This window comes from Rattus norvegicus, chromosome 8, assembly GCF_036323735.1.
Source record: "Rattus norvegicus strain BN/NHsdMcwi chromosome 8, GRCr8, whole genome shotgun sequence".
NCBI lineage: Eukaryota > Metazoa > Chordata > Mammalia > Rodentia > Muridae > Rattus > Rattus norvegicus.
Window position 1 is genome coordinate 105,145,455 of NC_086026.1, and position 17,065 is coordinate 105,162,519.

Sequence of the window (17,065 nt, forward strand, 5' to 3'; positions counted from 1 at the left end):
ACATTTTTAGAAATTTTCTCTAATATAACTTCTTAGATGGTGTCTTCTGTTTTGTTTGACTTAAAAAGTGTGAAATATTTACTGTCTGGTCTTTTAGGAAACTTACCAATCCATGGCAGCACACATTGGATAAGAAATACAATGAGTAACTTTCAAGACCTAAAAACAGTATGAAGTAATAATCATTCCTTAAATCTATAGTGAAAGACTATGGGATACGAGTTCATGTGTTACAGAAACTTGAAACTAAAAAAGGAACCAAACTAACTAAAAAATCTTTAGTTCTATTTTTTTTATTTTCAAGTATTTATTGCATTTCTATACTCTACAGTAAAACATGCATTGGGAATACAACAGTGTAAAACATGTCAGCGTAGCCCTTATCAAACCTACATATTTGTGCTTTCAAACCTCTGAGCTGGGCATGGTTGTGCACAGCTAGCAGCAAGCACCCATCATCCCAGCCTGTGGTAGGCAGACATAGGATGCAAACTGTAGAGCAGCCTGGTCTGCAAAGCCAAGTCCCATGCTAGCTATACAGTAAGACGTATAAGGCATTCCTGTCACATACTGTTGCCATACTGTCAACAGATAAGGCAGGAAGAGCTCCAACAGAACTAGCAGTTGTAAAAGTGTGGTGCAGTTCAAACCTCTAATAGCTCACCTTCAAGCTGTTCTGCCGTCTGACCTTGCCTTTGGAGGTGTGCGAGCACACCCACTTGCTGAGGCTGCTGATCATATAGCAGATAGTCTTTGGAGAAGGAATGATGTTGAAAGGTGGGGGCAGTGTGCATTTGTCATCAAAGTAGCTGAGCCATAGCTTCGCTCGAGCAAACTTCCATTCTTTATCCTCATGATTCTATGAGGAAAAAGCAGGAAAGAACAAGAACACAAACACACACTGAATGCGAATGGGAAGGTTGGAGGATATTGAATAAAGCTGTCTAAATGTTTCCGCATCTTATAGATTAAAAGAATTGGTCAAAGATGTGCAATTATTAGACATATTTTTAAATTTATATATTTAACTTAAAATATTAGTCATAAATTCTGCCATCTTTAGTTACCTGGTTTCATGCATTTCATGTGATGTGAAGAGAACACTTACTGCTATCAGCTGGAAGCTCTTATGAAGCATCGCTACCAGTAGCTTTGTAAGCACGATCACAACCACGACATTGTAAGTTCCGACAATCACAGCCCCAACGAAGGACTGCAGTTCTTCCCCATAGCTAAACCTGGTGACAAAGATGGCCACATGCGCTAAGGAGAAGATGTACCAGAACAGAGCAAAGCAGGTGCCAATGAACCTGTAAGGGCAAGTACATGCTGCTTAAAAAGAAAATCAATTAACAAGAGCAGACAGTGCATTTATATCACAATTAGACATATGGACCATTAGTAATCTTTGTATAATACATTATAAAATATTTTTGTTTTACTTTGTATTTTCAAAGTATACATATAGTGCTATTTTAAATGTTACTTTATTTTATGTGTGTGCACCTGAGTATGCATATGTATACCACATACATGGAGAATCCTGAAGAAGTCAAAAGAGGGCACCACATCCCCTGGAACTGGAGTTAATGGCTATGGGCCACCAGGCGGGTGCTAGAAACCAATCCCAGACCCTCAGCAAGAGCAGGAAGTGCTCTTAACCACGGGGCCATCGTTCCAGCCCCTAAAGGGCTTGTTTTAAATGAGGAAACATGTGCAAAGATATCATTCCTATGTTGTATATAATTTTAAAAACATGTTACCGCTTTTGCCCAGGAGCTGCGTGACCATGCTCTGGCCCCTTGAAGCTCCCTTTGCTCCTCCTAGCTTAGCTATGCCAAGCCGGCAGCACTGACCATTTCTCTCTCTACCCACCTTTGCTCCAAGGATGAAAAACATTCAGACAGCTTTATTACTTTAGAATCTGCCTGCTAGCACAATTGCTGGGCTCAAATACCTTCTGCTTGGAAATGTGTGCCCTTAACAATTTATTATCTCCGTCTCTCCTTTTGCCCTAAGCTTAATGGTTTATATCAGCTAGACCCCAGTGAGCTCCTTCACCGTCTGCTGGTAGCAAAGGATGCTGGTTTTAGTTGCCCTGAGATCTTACATGATTGCTGCATGCTTCTTGTTTTAAAGTCTGGCTAGAGCCCCTCTCTTTCCCTGCATCTCCCTTTTCCTCCTGGGAACTGGACCTGTACCTTCCATCCAGCAACTGGCTCCAGTCCTTCTTTATGGCAAAATCAAGAACCAACTGGGGAACCAGACCTTAGTATCAGCACCTTCCCCTACATTCCTATTTAATTATTTTATTAGTCCCAGTGCAGCAGTCCATAGGGTCTCTAGTTAGATCCTACTAGTCCTCTCCACCAGCCTTCAGGTAGCTTTAAAGTGCAATAGTTCCAAATCATTACAACAACAGCGAGGACCTACATGGTCACCCCTATTGCCTGTCTAGCCTGGACAGTCCTGAAATCTTATTCGTTAAATGAGAGGACACACAAACTACCCACAGAATTGTTGCCACATAATAAGACCACATAAATGTGTAAGTCCACACTTGTCTGCATTTTATTTAATGATGAGGAGAGTAAGACTGGGTGTAACTTTGGTGTTTAGCCTTTGCTAGTGCATTCAGTACCCTGGCTCGGATCACCAGCCCTGGAAAAGGAACCTGATGAGTATTCTGTCTAATTTATAGTGGTGTGCCATTCTTTATGATATACCGGAGGGCGGGTCCTCAAGCTCTAGTGACCTCTCAAGAAATGCTGAAAACATGAGTGCTCTGGGTTGTACTGGTAACCAAGAGTTGCTACATGTAACACTAGTTTAAAGGCAGAGGTGCTGAACATTCTAATATATGACATGGATAAGAGAAATTTCCCCAGGTGCTAAGAGAGTAAAAATGTCGAATCTCTTCCATTCAGACAGATTTCAGTAGACATATGGAATGATTTGAATATACTAATTAAGATCCTATAGGTGAGGATGCTGAAAAATGATTCAAGAAAAATGAGCATTTGCTAAAGCTCACAGACATTCAAAAAGGATTTCCTTAAAGAATATTTTAGTTGCATTTGTGTAATGAGTAACGCACACAGAACCCAATCAAGTCATCTAGTAAATCCGAAGACACTCACGAGTGGAAGGTGTCGTTGCTTTGCTGTTCACAGAAGATGCCTACGCAGTCCTTCTGCTCTTTGGAAGTGTACCCTTTGTCATAGAGCTGTGTCAGTCCAATCGTGAAGGAAAACAGAACAAGAAGGAACATTCCTAGAAATTTCCCAAAATCTTGTAACATCTGTCCCATTGAAATCTGCAGACGGATCACATGGGTGCACATTAAAACTATTGGAAAGACTATGTATTAAACATGAAATTAGCCAGTAATAAAAGAAAAACAAACACATGACCCACAAGTCACACCCTTTATTTAAATTATTTCGATACGTTAAGATCATCAAAACTCCAGCTGTAGGAATATAAAAAAATAAAACCAAAAAACCCAGCTACCTAACAAAAAGCCATTCTATCAAACCAGTACCATGAGTATTAAATGCACAGCCCTTGCCAGACAAAGTCTTCAAAGGGTATCATTGCTGTGGATGGAAAAAAAGCACGGAGATTTTCACCTTGTGTTTATTATCATTGTTGTTGTTGTTGAGACACAGACAATGGTCAATCTTGCCATGAGACTCACAATCCTCCTGCCTCAGCTTCTCATATGCTAGGATTATAAGCAAACTACCTTTGCTGGTAACATGGAGATTATCTGAAGGCCACTTGGCAGAGATAAAAGGAAAGGACTCTTTAAAAAATGAAAAGGAGGGTGAGAGAGAGACCCAACCGCCTGGTCAGGTGGCCACTCCTGAGGCTGCAGAGCGGAAGAGACCACCAACACTGCTCACCCCTGCCCACATCCCTGGCCCAAGAGGAAACTGTATAAGGCCTCTGGGCTCCCGTGGGGGAGGGCCCAGGAGCGGCAGGACCCCTGCCACAGACACCGCCGGACCCTAAGGAAACAGACCGGATAAACAGTTCTCTGCACCCAAATCTCGTGGGAGGGAGAGCTAAACCTTCAGAGAGGCAGACAGGCCTGGGAAACCAGAAGAGACTGCTCCCTGCACACACATCTCGGACGCCAGAGGAAAAAGCCAAAGACCATCTGGAACCCTGGTGCACTGAAGCTCCCGGAAGGGGCGGCACAGGTCTTCCTGGTTGCTGCCGCTGCAGAGAGCCCCTGGGCAGCACCCCACGAGCGAACTTGAGCCTCGGGACCACAGGTAAGACCAAATTTTCTGCTGCAAGAAAGCTGCCTGGTGAGCTTGGGACACACGGAAGCAGAATTTCACTAGAACCGGGCACGTTCTGTGTTTACCGGAAGTCCCACACCCGCGGATCCCAGCCCGCAGCAGCTCTCTGCTCCCAGACCCGGTGAGAGAGAGACCCAACCGCCTGGTCAGGTGGGCACTCCTGAGGCTGCAGAGCGGAAGAGACCACCAACACTGCTCACCCCTGCCCACATCCCTGGCCCAAGAGGAAACTGTATAAGGCCTCTGGGCTCCCGTGGGGGAGGGCCCAGGAGCGGCAGGACCCCTGCCGGAGACACCGCCGGACCCTGAAGGAAACAGACCGGATAAACAGTTCTCTGCACCCAAATCCCGTGGGAGGGAGAGCTAAACCTTCAGAGAGGCAGACAGGCCTGGGAAACCAGAAGAGACTGCTCCCTGCACACACATCTCGGACGCCAGAGGAAAAAGCCAAAGACCATCTGGAACCCTGGTGCACTGAAGCTCCCGGAAGGGGCGGCACAGGTCTTCCTGGTTGCTGCCGCTGCAGAGAGCCCCTGGACAGCACCCCACGAGCAAACCTGAGCCTCGGGACCACAGGTAAGACCAAATTTTCTGCTGCAAGAAAGCTGCCTGGTGAACTCAAGACACAGGCCCACAGGAACAGCTGAAGACCTGTAGAGAGGAAAAACTACACGCCCGAAAGCAGAACACTCTGTCCCCATAACTGACTGAAAGAGAGGAAAACAGGTCTACAGCACTCCTGACACACAGGCTTATAGGACAGTCTAGCCACTGTCAGAAATAGCAGAACAAAGTAACACTAGAGATAATCTGATGGCGAGAGGCAAGCGCAGGAACCCAAGCAACAGAAACCAAGACTACATGCCATCATCGGAGCCCAATTCTCCCACCAAAACAAACATGGAATATCCAAACACACCAGAAAAGCAAGATCTAGTTTCAAAATCATATTTGATCATGATGCTGGAGGACTTCAGGAAAGACCTGAACACACTTAGGGAAGCACAGGAAAACATTAATAAACAAGTAAAAGCCTACAGAGAGGAATCGCAAAAATCCCTGAAAGAATTCCAGGAAAACACAATCAAACAGTTGAAGGAATTAAAAATGGAAATAGAAGCAATCAAGAAAGAACACATGGAAACAACCCTGGATATAGAAAACCAAAAGAAGAGACAAGGAGCTGTAGATACAAGCTTCACCAACAGAATACAAGAGATGGAAGAGAGAATCTCAGGAGCAGAAGATTCCATAGAAATCATTGACTCAACTGTCAAAGATAATGTAAAGCGGAAAAAGCTACTGGTCCAAAACATACAGGAAATCCAGGACTCAATGAGAAGATCAAACCTAAGGATAATAGGTATAGAAGAGAGTGAAGACTCCCAGCTCAAAGGACCAGTAAATATCTTCAACAAAATCATAGAAGAAAACTTCCCTAACCTAAAAAAAGAGATACCCATAGACATACAGGAAGCCTACAGAACTCCAAATAGATTGGACCAGAAAAGAAACACCTCCCGTCACATAATTGTCAAAACACCAAACGCACAAAATAAAGAAAGAATATTAAAAGCAGTAAGGGAAAAAGGTCAAGTAACATATAAAGGGAGACCTATCAGAATCACACCAGACTTCTCGCCAGAAACTATGAAGGCCAGAAGATCCTGGACTGATGTTATACAGACCCTAAGAGAACACAAATGCCAGCCCAGATTACTGTATCCAGCAAAACTCTCAATTAACATTGATGGAGAAACCAAGATATTCCATGACAAAACCAAATTTACACAATATCTTTCTACAAATCCAGCACTACAAAGGATAATAAATGGTAAAGCCCAACATAAGGAGGCAAGCTATACCCTAGAAGAAGCAAGAAACTAATCGTCTTGGCAACAAAACAAAGAGAATGAAAGCACACAAACATAACCTCACATCAAATATGAATATAACGGGAAGCAATAATCACTATTCCTTAATTTCTCTCAATATCAATGGCCTCAACTCCCCAATAAAAAGACATAGATTAACAAACTGGATATGCAACGAGGACCCTGCATTCTGCTGCCTACAGGAAACACACCTCAGAGACAAAGACAGACACTACCTCAGAGTGAAAGGCTGGAAAACAACTTTCCAAGCAAATGGTCAGAAGAAGCAAGCTGGAGTAGCCATTCTAATATCAAATAAAATCAATTTCCAACTAAAAGTCATCAAAAAAGATAAGGAAGGACACTTCATATTCATCAAAGGAAAAATCAACCAAGATGAACTCTCAATCCTAAATATCTATGCCCCAAATACAAGGGCACCTACATATGTAAAAGAAACCTTACTAAAGCTCAAAACACACATTGCACCTCACACAATAATAGTGGGAGATTTCAACACCCCACTCTCATCAATGGACAGATCATGGAAACAGAAATTAAACAGTGATGTAGACAGACTAAGAGAAGTCATGAGCCAAATGGACTTAACGGATATTTATAGAACATTCTATCCTAAAGCAAAAGGATATACCTTCTTCTCAGCTCCTCATGGTACTTTCTCCAAAATTGACCATATAATTGGTCAAAAAACGGGCCTCAACAGGTACAGAAAGATAGAAATAATCCCATGCGTGCTATCGGACCACCACGGCCTAAAACTGGTCTTCAATAACAATAAGGGAAGAATGCCCACATATACGTGGAAATTGAACAATGCTCTACTCAATGATAACCTGGTCAAGGAAGAAATAAAGAAAGAAATTAAAAACTTTTTAGAATTTAATGAAAATGAAGATACAACATACTCAAACTTATGGGACACAATGAAAGCTGTGCTAAGAGGAAAACTCATAGCGCTGAGTGCCTGCAGAAAGAAACAGGAAAGAGCATATGTCAGCAGCTTGACAGCACACCTAAAAGCTCTAGAACAAAAAGAAGCAAATACACCCAGGAGGAGTAGAAGGCAGGAAATAATCAAACTCAGAGCTGAAATCAACCAAGTAGAAACAAAAAGGACCATAGAAAGAATCAACAGAACCAAAAGTTGGTTCTTTGAGAAAATCAACAAGATAGATAAACCCTTAGCCAGACTAACGAGAGGACACAGAGAGTGTGTCCAAATTAACAAAATCAGAAATGAAAAGGGAGACATAACTACAGATTCGGAGGAAATTCAAAAAATCATCAGATCTTACTATAAAAACCTATATTCAACAAAATTTGAAAATCTTCAGGAAATGGACAATTTCCTAGACAGATACCAGGTATCGAAGTTAAATCAGGAACAGATAAACCAGTTAAACAACCCCATAACTCCTAAGGAAATAGAAGCAGTCATTAAAGGTCTCCCAACCAAAAAGAGCCCAGGTCCAGACGGGTTTAGTGCAGAATTCTATCAAACCTTCATAGAAGACCTCATACCAATATTATCCAAACTATTCCACAAAATTGAAACAGATGGAGCACTACCGAATTCCTTCTACGAAGCCACAATTACTCTTATACCTAAACCACACAAAGACACAACAAAGAAAGAGAACTTCAGACCAATTTCCCTTATGAATATCGACGCAAAAATACTCAATAAAATTCTGGCAAACCGAATTCAAGAGCACATCAAAACATTCATCCACCATGATCAAGTAGGCTTCATCCCAGGCATGCAGGGATGGTTTAATATACGGAAAACCATCAACGTGATCCATTATATAAACAAACTGAAAGAACAGAACCACATGATCATTTCATTAGATGCTGAGAAAGCATTTGACAAAATTCAACACCCCTTCATGATAAAAGTCCTGGAAAGAATAGGAATTCAAGGCCCATACCTAAACATAGTAAAAGCCATATACAGCAAACCAGTTGCTAACATTAAACTAAATGGAGAGAAACTTGAAGCAATCCCACTAAAATCAGGGACTAGACAAGGCTGCCCACTCTCTCCCTACTTATTCAATATAGTTCTTGAAGTTCTAGCCAGAGCAATCAGACAACAAAAGGAGATCAAAGGGATACAGATCGGAAAAGAAGAGGTCAAAATATCACTATTTGCAGATGACATGATAGTATATTTAAGTGATCCCAAAAGTTCCACCAGAGAACTACTAAAGCTGATAAACAACTTCAGCAAAGTGGCTGGGTATAAAATTAACTCAAATAAATCAGTTGCCTTCCTCTATACAAAAGAGAAACAAGCCGAGAAAGAAATTAGGGAAACGACACCCTTCATAATAGACCCAAATAATATAAAGTACCTCGGTGTGACTTTAACCAAGCAAGTAAAAGATCTGTACAATAAGAACTTCAAGACACTGAGGAAAGAAATTGAAGAAGACCTCAGAAGATGGAAAGATCTCCCATGCTCATGGATTGGCAGGATTAATATGGTAAAAATGGCCATTTTACCAAAAGCAATCTACAGATTCAATGCAATCCCCATCAAAATACCAATCCAATTCTTCAAAGAGTTAGACAGAACAATTTGCAAATTCATCTGGAATAACAAAAAACCCAGGATAGCTAAAGCTATCCTCAACAATAAAAGGACTTCAGGGGGAATCACTATCCCTGAACTCAAGCAGTATTACAGAGCAATAGTGATAAAAACTGCATGGTATTGGTACAGAGACAGACAGATAGACCAATGGAATAGAATTGAAGACCCAGAAATGAACCCACACACCTATGGTCACTTGATTTTTGACAAAGGAGCCAAAACCATCCAATGGAAAAAAGATAGTATTTTCAGCAAATGGTGCTGGTTCAACTGGAGGGCAACATGTAGAAGAATGCAGATCGATCCATCCTTATCACCCTGTACAAAGCTTAAGTCCAAGTGGATCAAGGACCTCCACATCAAACCAGACACACTCAAACTAATAGAAGAAAAACTAGGGAAGCATCTGGAACACATGGGCACTGGAAAAAATTTCCTGAACAAAACACCAATGGCTTATGCTCTAAGATCAAGAATCGACAAATGGGATCTCATAAAACTGCAAAGCTTCTGTAAGGCAAAGGACACTGTGGTTAGGACAAAACGGCAACCAACAGATTGGGAAAAGATCTTTACCAATCCTACAACAGATAGAGGCCTTATTTCCAAAATATACAAAGAACTCAAGAAGTTAGACCGCAGGGAAACAAATAACCCTATTAAAAAATGGGGTTCAGAGCTAAACAAAGAATTCACAGCTGAGGAATGCCGAATGGCTGAGAAACACCTAAAGAAATGTTCAACATCTTTAGTCATAAGGGAAATGCAAATCAAAACAACCCTGAGATTTCACCTCACACCAGTGCGATTGGCTAAGATCAAAAACTCAGGTGACAGCAGATGCTGGCGAGGATGTGGAGAAAGAGGAACACTCCTCCATTGTTGGTGGGATTGCAGACTGATAAAACCATTCTGGAAATCAGTCTGGAGGTTCCTCAGAAAATTGGACATTGAACTGCCTGATGATCCAGCTATACCTCTCTTGGGCATATACCCAAAAGATGCCTCAACATATAAAAGAGACACGTGCTCCACTATGTTCATCGCAGCCTTATTTATAATAGCCAGAAGCTGGAAAGAACCCAGATGCCCTTCAACAGAGGAATGGATACAGAAAATGTGGTACATCTACACAATGGAATATTACTCAGCTATCAAAAACAACGAGTTTATGAAATTCGTAGGCAAATGGTTGGAACTGGAAAATATCATCCTGAGTGAGCTAACCCAATCACAGAAAGACATACATGGTATGCACTCATTGATAAGTGGCTATTAGCCCAAATGCTTGAATTACCCTAGATCCCTAGAACAAACGAAACTCAAGACGGATGATCAAAATGTGAATGCTTCACTCCTTCTTTAAATGAGGAAAAAGAATACCCTTGGCAGGGAAGGGAGAGGCAAAGATTAAAACAGAGACTGAAGGAACACCCATTCAGAGCCTGCCCCACATGTGGCCCATACATATACAGCCACCCAATTAGACAAGATGGATGAAGCAAAGAAGTGCAGACCGACAGGAGCCGGATGTAGATCGCTCCTGAGAGACACAGCCAGAATACAGCAAATATAGAGGCGAATGCCAGCAGCAAACCACTGAACTGAGAATAGGTCCCCTATTGAAGGAATCAGAGAAAGAACTGGAAGAGCTTGAAGGGGCTCGAGACCCCAAAAGTACAACAATGCCAAGCAACCAGAGCTTCCAGGGACTAAGCCACTACCTAAAGACTATACATGGACTGACCCTGGACTCTGACCCCATAGGTAGCAATGAATATCCTAGTAAGAGCACCAGTGGAAGGGGAAGCCCTGGGTCCTGCTAAGACTGAACCCACAGTGAACTAGTCTATGGGGGGAGGGCGGCAATGGGGGGAGGGTTGGGAGGGAAACACCCATAAGGAAGGGGAGGGGGGAGGGGGATGTTTGCCCGGAAACCGGGAAAGGGAATAACACTCGAAATGTATATAAGAAATACTCAAGTTAATTAAAAAAAAAAAATGAAAAGGAGAATAAATGCTTATATTTATGTGGTTTCTTAAAGTGTACAAATGGTAAACCACTTTAAAATGAAGCATTCCATCTGATTTTGTAACTATTCTCAACTAACTCCTAAAGGACGGTGTGGTCATCCGGCCTGCCCGCATTCCTCCCCAGGAGGGCCCATCTTTCTCTCACTTCCCTGCTGGCGACAGCACTCTGTGCAAGCTGCTCTAGCACTTCGAGGTGATCACTGCCACCTTCTGTCACTCTCACGGGACAATGAGAAACTTCTCAAGTCTAATTCCATTTCATTCCTACTCCATCAGTGTCTGAAAATTAGACATTTTTAATAAATCTTGATGTTTTTAAATTAAGGAATACTTTGACAGCACTTTTTAACATTTACTACGCATCTTTTAAAAAGATGTATTTTTATTTTATGTGTAGGAGTATTTGTCTGTGTGTGTGTGTGTGTGTGTGTGTGTGTGTATCATGGTCCACAGAGGCCAGAAAAGGGCACTGGATCTTGGAACTGTAGTTACAGGAGATTGTGAGTCGCCATGTGAGATGCTAAGAAGCAAACTTAGGTTCCTATTAAAACAGAAAGTACTCTTAACTGCTGAGCCATCTCTACAGTTCCTGACAGTATTTTTTTTTTAAGAATTAGCCCTAAAAACGTAGAAAATGGGTAGAACATATAAAAGGGTCCATCTATTTAAAAAAAAAGTATCATTGACAGAGGCAGCAAAACATAGAAAACTCCAAACATTGTCTAAAAGAGAGTTATATCTGTATATATTATATATTTATATGTTCTGTGCTTGCATAGAAAACTTACAGAACATCACATATGAAAACAGTCCAGGCTGAGTGTGGTCGTGCACACGTGTAAATCGGGAGCACAGGACACCGCACACCTCAATACACTCTGCTTCAGTCCTGCTTTCAAGTTCCTGCCCTGATTTCCTTCAGTGATGGGCTGTGATGGAGAGCTGTGAGCTTTTATAAGCCCTTTCCTCCACAGGCTCCTTTTGGTTATGGTGCTTTATCAAAACAAACACCCTAAGCAAAATCAAACAAGCAACCCTAAGAAAGCGACTGGTACCAGGTTGAGGGTACAGCTGTGACACCTGACTGTGTGTGGGGATGCCTGTGGTGGCATCCGCCCTGCTTACATCTATCATGTTATTTCTTCCTCTTTAGTCCCTCTGGGCTTTTCTCTTTTTCTTCTTATTCTGTCTTATCTTTTGATAATTTTAAATACCAATTTATATCCTTTGTTGTTTAGTTAACAATAGCCGCTTTATCTCATAGATTGCCTTAGGGCTTATGACACCCATCTTTACCTTATTACAGCCTATTTTCAAGTGGTATCACACTATTCTGTGTATAGTAGAATGCCTTACAATAGTGTATTTATAGTTCTCCCAGACTGTTCTTTATGTTACTATTGTCATTCATTTCACAAGTATATATCTATATGTTAAAATCCTATAAAGAGTATTTTTACTAAAAGCCAATTATCTTTCAAAGTGTAAATATGAAATATATTTGGTAAAAACCAGACTTTTATGTTACTCCTTTCTGTGAAACTTCACAATATATTAAGAATATTTATAGCCAAAGAATGAAGGAAGGAGGCCAACAGATGACAGCTTAAGTTTCAATCCTTAAAAGAAAATTATCAATGAGCCAGAAGCAAAGTCTTGCTAATCATTTTCAAAAGCCAAGTAGAACTTGACATCATGAGAACAGTGCTGAAGTGGGTGGGCAGACTCAACAGTGGTGACATGCAATGAACAGTCTTGAGACCTTTATTTACCTGCAGTGGGCCCAAAATAGAGCTGGTTGTGTACATAAAGAAGAGCCGAAGGTAACTCAGAACGTTTGCAAAGGCGAAAAGCCCTTCTGCTACCAGTGTGGGGTGGAACGCATCCCAGTCCTTCCGGTCGGCAAAATCATGAAACTGGAGGCAGGAAGAGAAGCCAAAGGTCAGTCAGCAAAATGAAGAGAAATATTCTGAAATGTCTGAAATGGTCATCTTGTAGGAGATCTAAATAATGTTTTAGTCAAACAAAAGATGTCCATGTATGTTAGGAAATACCACTTTATATGCAGAGATTTATCAGAAATTCTTTGGTTTAAAAGAAATAAACAAGTTATAAAACGTATTAAACATTTTATGAGTGAAATATTAGCTTGTTTCTCTAAATTCTGTAACATAAATCATGAAAATGTATGTTGTCAGTTGAATAGATACCACACTAAACCTAGCCCTTTGACTTAGGAATTCAGAGCAAACTACAAAAGTCACCCCCTTCAAATAACAAATGAAAGTGCTGTTGTGCCCAGACAACATGGCTGCCTGCGTGTCTTCTGGCTGAGACCATAAAACAAGTATTCTGTGCGTCTGTTAGCCACACATCCTTCCACTCTCAAAATGTCTTGTTTGGATTCGAAAACTACTTCTTTTTTTTTTTTTTTTTGGAGCTCAGGACCGAACCCAGGGCCTTGCGCTTCCTAGGTAAGTGCTCTACCACTGAGCTAAATCCCCAGCCCCTTCGAAAACTACTTCTAGAAGTGAAGAAATCAGTCTGAAAAATCAATGCCATCCAACCTACTATATCTGACCATTTTCATTTCTTCATGGCCAGTTCCGACTTTCGGTAACATCTCACCTCAGTCACTGGTTGCTCCCTTACCAACATGTTACTTACTTCTGATCAATTAAAGAAACAGATGTTACATAAAGCAAACTGATACAATCACTTTGCTCTTTCTATATAAAATCAGGCACTATTATATCTTAGTTCCTTAAATGTGACACCCCATAGCTAACATAGCCTAGTATATTTCCTGGCTTTGAGAAATCATAAATATTGATTAAAGTAAAGTTATAAGAGATTGAGTAAATGAGCTAAATGAAGAAATAAAACATCTGGTAGGAAGAAAATACCTAGGATCTGGATTTAAATCATCTTTTAAAAGACTATATAGTCTTAGATATGTTATTATGTCTGAGTCATTTTCTTATTGGCAAAATGAGGATAATGACTTCTATTCTGTCTTAAAGAATTGCTGTGAAAATGAAATTAGATACAGTATACTTAACATCAACCATGGTACCCATCATACTGCAGGTAAGCAATAATGAAAAGGTAATCCATTCAAAGGACTGAAAAAGGAGGCAACCAGATTCACATAGATTATTTTAAAATGAAGATATATCAGACATAGATTTGGGTCTATATTAAGTCTGAGTTAGATATATAGTTATCTTAGTTCTTGAAATAAATGTATCTTCCATTGGCAGTAAACAGTCACCTTGTTGTGAGCCACCACTTTGAGGGCAAAAGTTGCCAAGTAAAGGGAATTCATAACAAAGCTGAGCTGGTTACGAGATTCTTCTAAGAAGTCTTCCAACCCTTCATACCACAGCCTCTTAATGTCTGACCAAATCATCCCTAAAATGATAAAAAAAAAATAAAGCCAGGTTTATTAATTCAAAAGACAAAGTATTTATAGCTCTTGGGTTAACTATATTCTGATATATTTGGATTCCAAAGGCAGTAGGGGGTTAGTGGAGGGGAACAACAGCCTTTTAGTGAAAATATTTTAAAACTTGCAAGAAAAAAGCTGTATGTTTCATGTGATTTTAAAAAAAGTTCACTTTGACCTCATCCTGATCATCTTTTTCCTGCCAGCAATAAAGCCTGCAGGGCGGTCACCATAATCATCTCAGTTGGTAAAGTGCTTGCCATGCAAGACTGGGGAAGTGAATTCAGATCCCCAGCAGACATAAAAAGCCAGGTGGTAGGAAAGGTATTGGCTCAGGACCCCCAAGACCAAGTTTTCAGCACAAAGGAGATTTATTTGTCCCAGAGGGACAGAGGGAAGGGAATAAAAAACAAAGATGTCAGGAGATAGAGGATGATCAGGAGGGGGAAGGAAACATGGGGAAGAGGGTATTTGTCCCCAGGAATCTGGTTGGAGAGGAAACAGACACAGCACATAAGAAAATGCCACTTAATAAAGTTACAAGAAACCCTGTGTTAGGATGTTGATTTTAATTGGGCATGCTAATTAGGTGAGCCAAAAGGGATTTTTGATTGCTGGACTTTAATACATTGATAGCTGGACCTCGGTAGTCAGTCTTAGGAGGAGGAAGTGGCCAAATGGTGGCTAGCTTCAGGAATGTAATCTAATGGTTTTTAGATGGCAGAGGGAATGGAGGAGAAGGGCCAGGCCTGCCAGAGCCATGCTCACCAGGCTTACCACTTGCTGAGCAGAGATCCTTTACCAGGTACATAGTGTACACCAGTAATCCCAGGGCTAGAGAGACAGAGACAGGCAGATCCTGAGAGCCAACCAGTCTATCCACATTGGGGAGATCAAGGTTTTGTAAGAGACCCTGCCTCAAAAAACAAGGTGAAGAGCAACTAAACAACACATGCACCCAATTTTGACTTTTGGCCTCCATGCGTGTATATCATGTACACATACAACATTTACACACACAATTAAAAAAACTTTTAACTTATGAGCCAGGAAGACAGCTCAGTCTATGTTTGCTGTGCAAGCGTGACGATTTGAGTTAGACAGATTCCTAGCACACAAACACTGCCCCACTCCCCCTCTCCCCCCCCCCCCCACACACAGAGCCAGGTATGGCAGCAAACACTTGTAATACCAACAGCAGACTCGGGAAATCACTAGGACTTGCTGGCCAGTCAGCATGGTCTAATCCCACCCCTCAGTAAGAGATACTGTCTTAAAAAGTAAGGTGGATATCCCTGAGGTATAACATACACGGTTTTTTGCTAATCTCTATATACATGTGCATACTGCTGGGAACAGGAGATTGAAACGTTCCACTCTGCAGAGAAGCTCCTTAAGCAAGAAGGTAAACTACTCAAAATAGCTTCATAAAGTCCCTGAAACTGACCAGATTCACTAGGCCCCTCCCTGCCTGAGTAAACAATAAAAGCTGAGAGTCCCTCTCACACCAAAGGAAACCAAGCTTTCAAAGACACCTCAGACCAGACCAGCTGCCTGGAAGAGTTAAGTTACCAGCTGAGGCACCTGGGAAGGACCCTCTCCAAACTCTTAAGCCCCCTGCAGGCTGTGCTGTGTGCTGTGTGTTCTAGGATCCCAGCTTTGTGAGCTGTACTCATGCTGAGGAGGGCTTCGGTGATACAGCTGTTTTCTGAGTTATTTCTGCTCCCTTAAGTAACCCTCCACCCATATTCCTGAAGGGAAGCCCAATACAACTTACTAGTTCACCGAATTGGACTCTGGTGGTATCCATATTTTGGTCAGCCATGAGATCCCTATCTGTGGGAAGTAGACATGTATGCTGCATCTCCCGGGGAAAAGTTTTGTCACATAATACTCCTTCACTGCATTCACACCCACATATGTGTACCAGCACAAACACGTGCATAAACATAAACACACACACACACACACACACACACACACACACAGACAGAGGAGAGAGAGAGAATTGTTGACTTTCATATATTTAAGCAAATGAAGTTATAAAATCAGGAACATTAACCTTTGTAAAAGTATTAGATAAATGATCATGAAAATGTTCATGTCTTAGTTGTGCCAAAAGACAAAATTGCAAATTGAACTCCATGCTCATAATGTCATTAAGCAGGGCATATTAAATAACAAAGACAAATCTTCTGAGCTCATTTGATACTTACCAATAATCCACAGTATGAGAAGGTAGTCTATTCTCTCAAGGGCTGGCCCCATTGTATTTTTCTTGTCCTCATTGTAGACAAGTGAGTAGAGATTGAGTAACAGCAAGAATGTGAAATATGAAGCTCCATGAATAATAAACTTCATGAACGGTGTGTGAATGATTCTGCCGAATTGAGATTTGGGAGCTATCAAGTAACACAGTGACAGAACTGGCCAGAAAATGCCAACTGTCAAAACAGTCATTATCTTCTTACAGGTGGGCTTACGGCGGTAACCTGACATCTGTCCGAACCAAACGGTGTTCAGGAACTGCTGGCAATTTGACTGGGAGACAAACTGAAAAGGACATACAGAAACATAAAAAAAAAAATGAGGGAAAAAACTTTAAATAGTACCTACTATTCAAAGTCTTAACAATAGGAGAAAAAGCTTACAGGTTTGGGTTGTTTTGTTTTGTTTTGTTTTGTTTTTTTCTTCTCTTACAACTAAGAGTGAAGAGGCTCAGAGAATAGAATGGAGCCTGATTACACAGATTCAAATCTGACACAGGCTAAATGACC

General features: G+C 41.2%; 1 protein-coding gene across 8 annotated transcripts in view; it reads right to left on the minus strand.

Moving 5' to 3' along the window:
* Positions 1-17,065, minus strand: part of Trpc1 (transient receptor potential cation channel, subfamily C, member 1) — a 50,912-nt gene that overhangs the window by 2,524 nt on the left and 31,323 nt on the right. For 5 of the 8 annotated variants that reach the window (XM_039082220.2, XM_063266254.1, XM_063266253.1 and 2 more), the window contains 7 exons: positions 16,505-16,841; positions 15,066-15,122; positions 14,115-14,254; positions 12,613-12,756; positions 3,141-3,316; positions 1,109-1,310; positions 665-859 (listed from right to left, as the gene is read on the minus strand). In XM_039082220.2, coding sequence (XP_038938148.1) covers positions 665-859; positions 1,109-1,310; positions 3,141-3,316; positions 12,613-12,756; positions 14,115-14,254; positions 15,066-15,122; positions 16,505-16,841 — 1,251 coding nt within the window. The remainder of the gene's footprint in view (positions 1-664; positions 860-1,108; positions 1,311-3,140; positions 3,317-12,612; positions 12,757-14,114; positions 14,255-15,065; positions 15,123-16,504; positions 16,842-17,065) is intronic. The other 3 variants (NM_053558.3, NM_001413355.1, XM_063266255.1) reach the window with 1 other exon arrangement.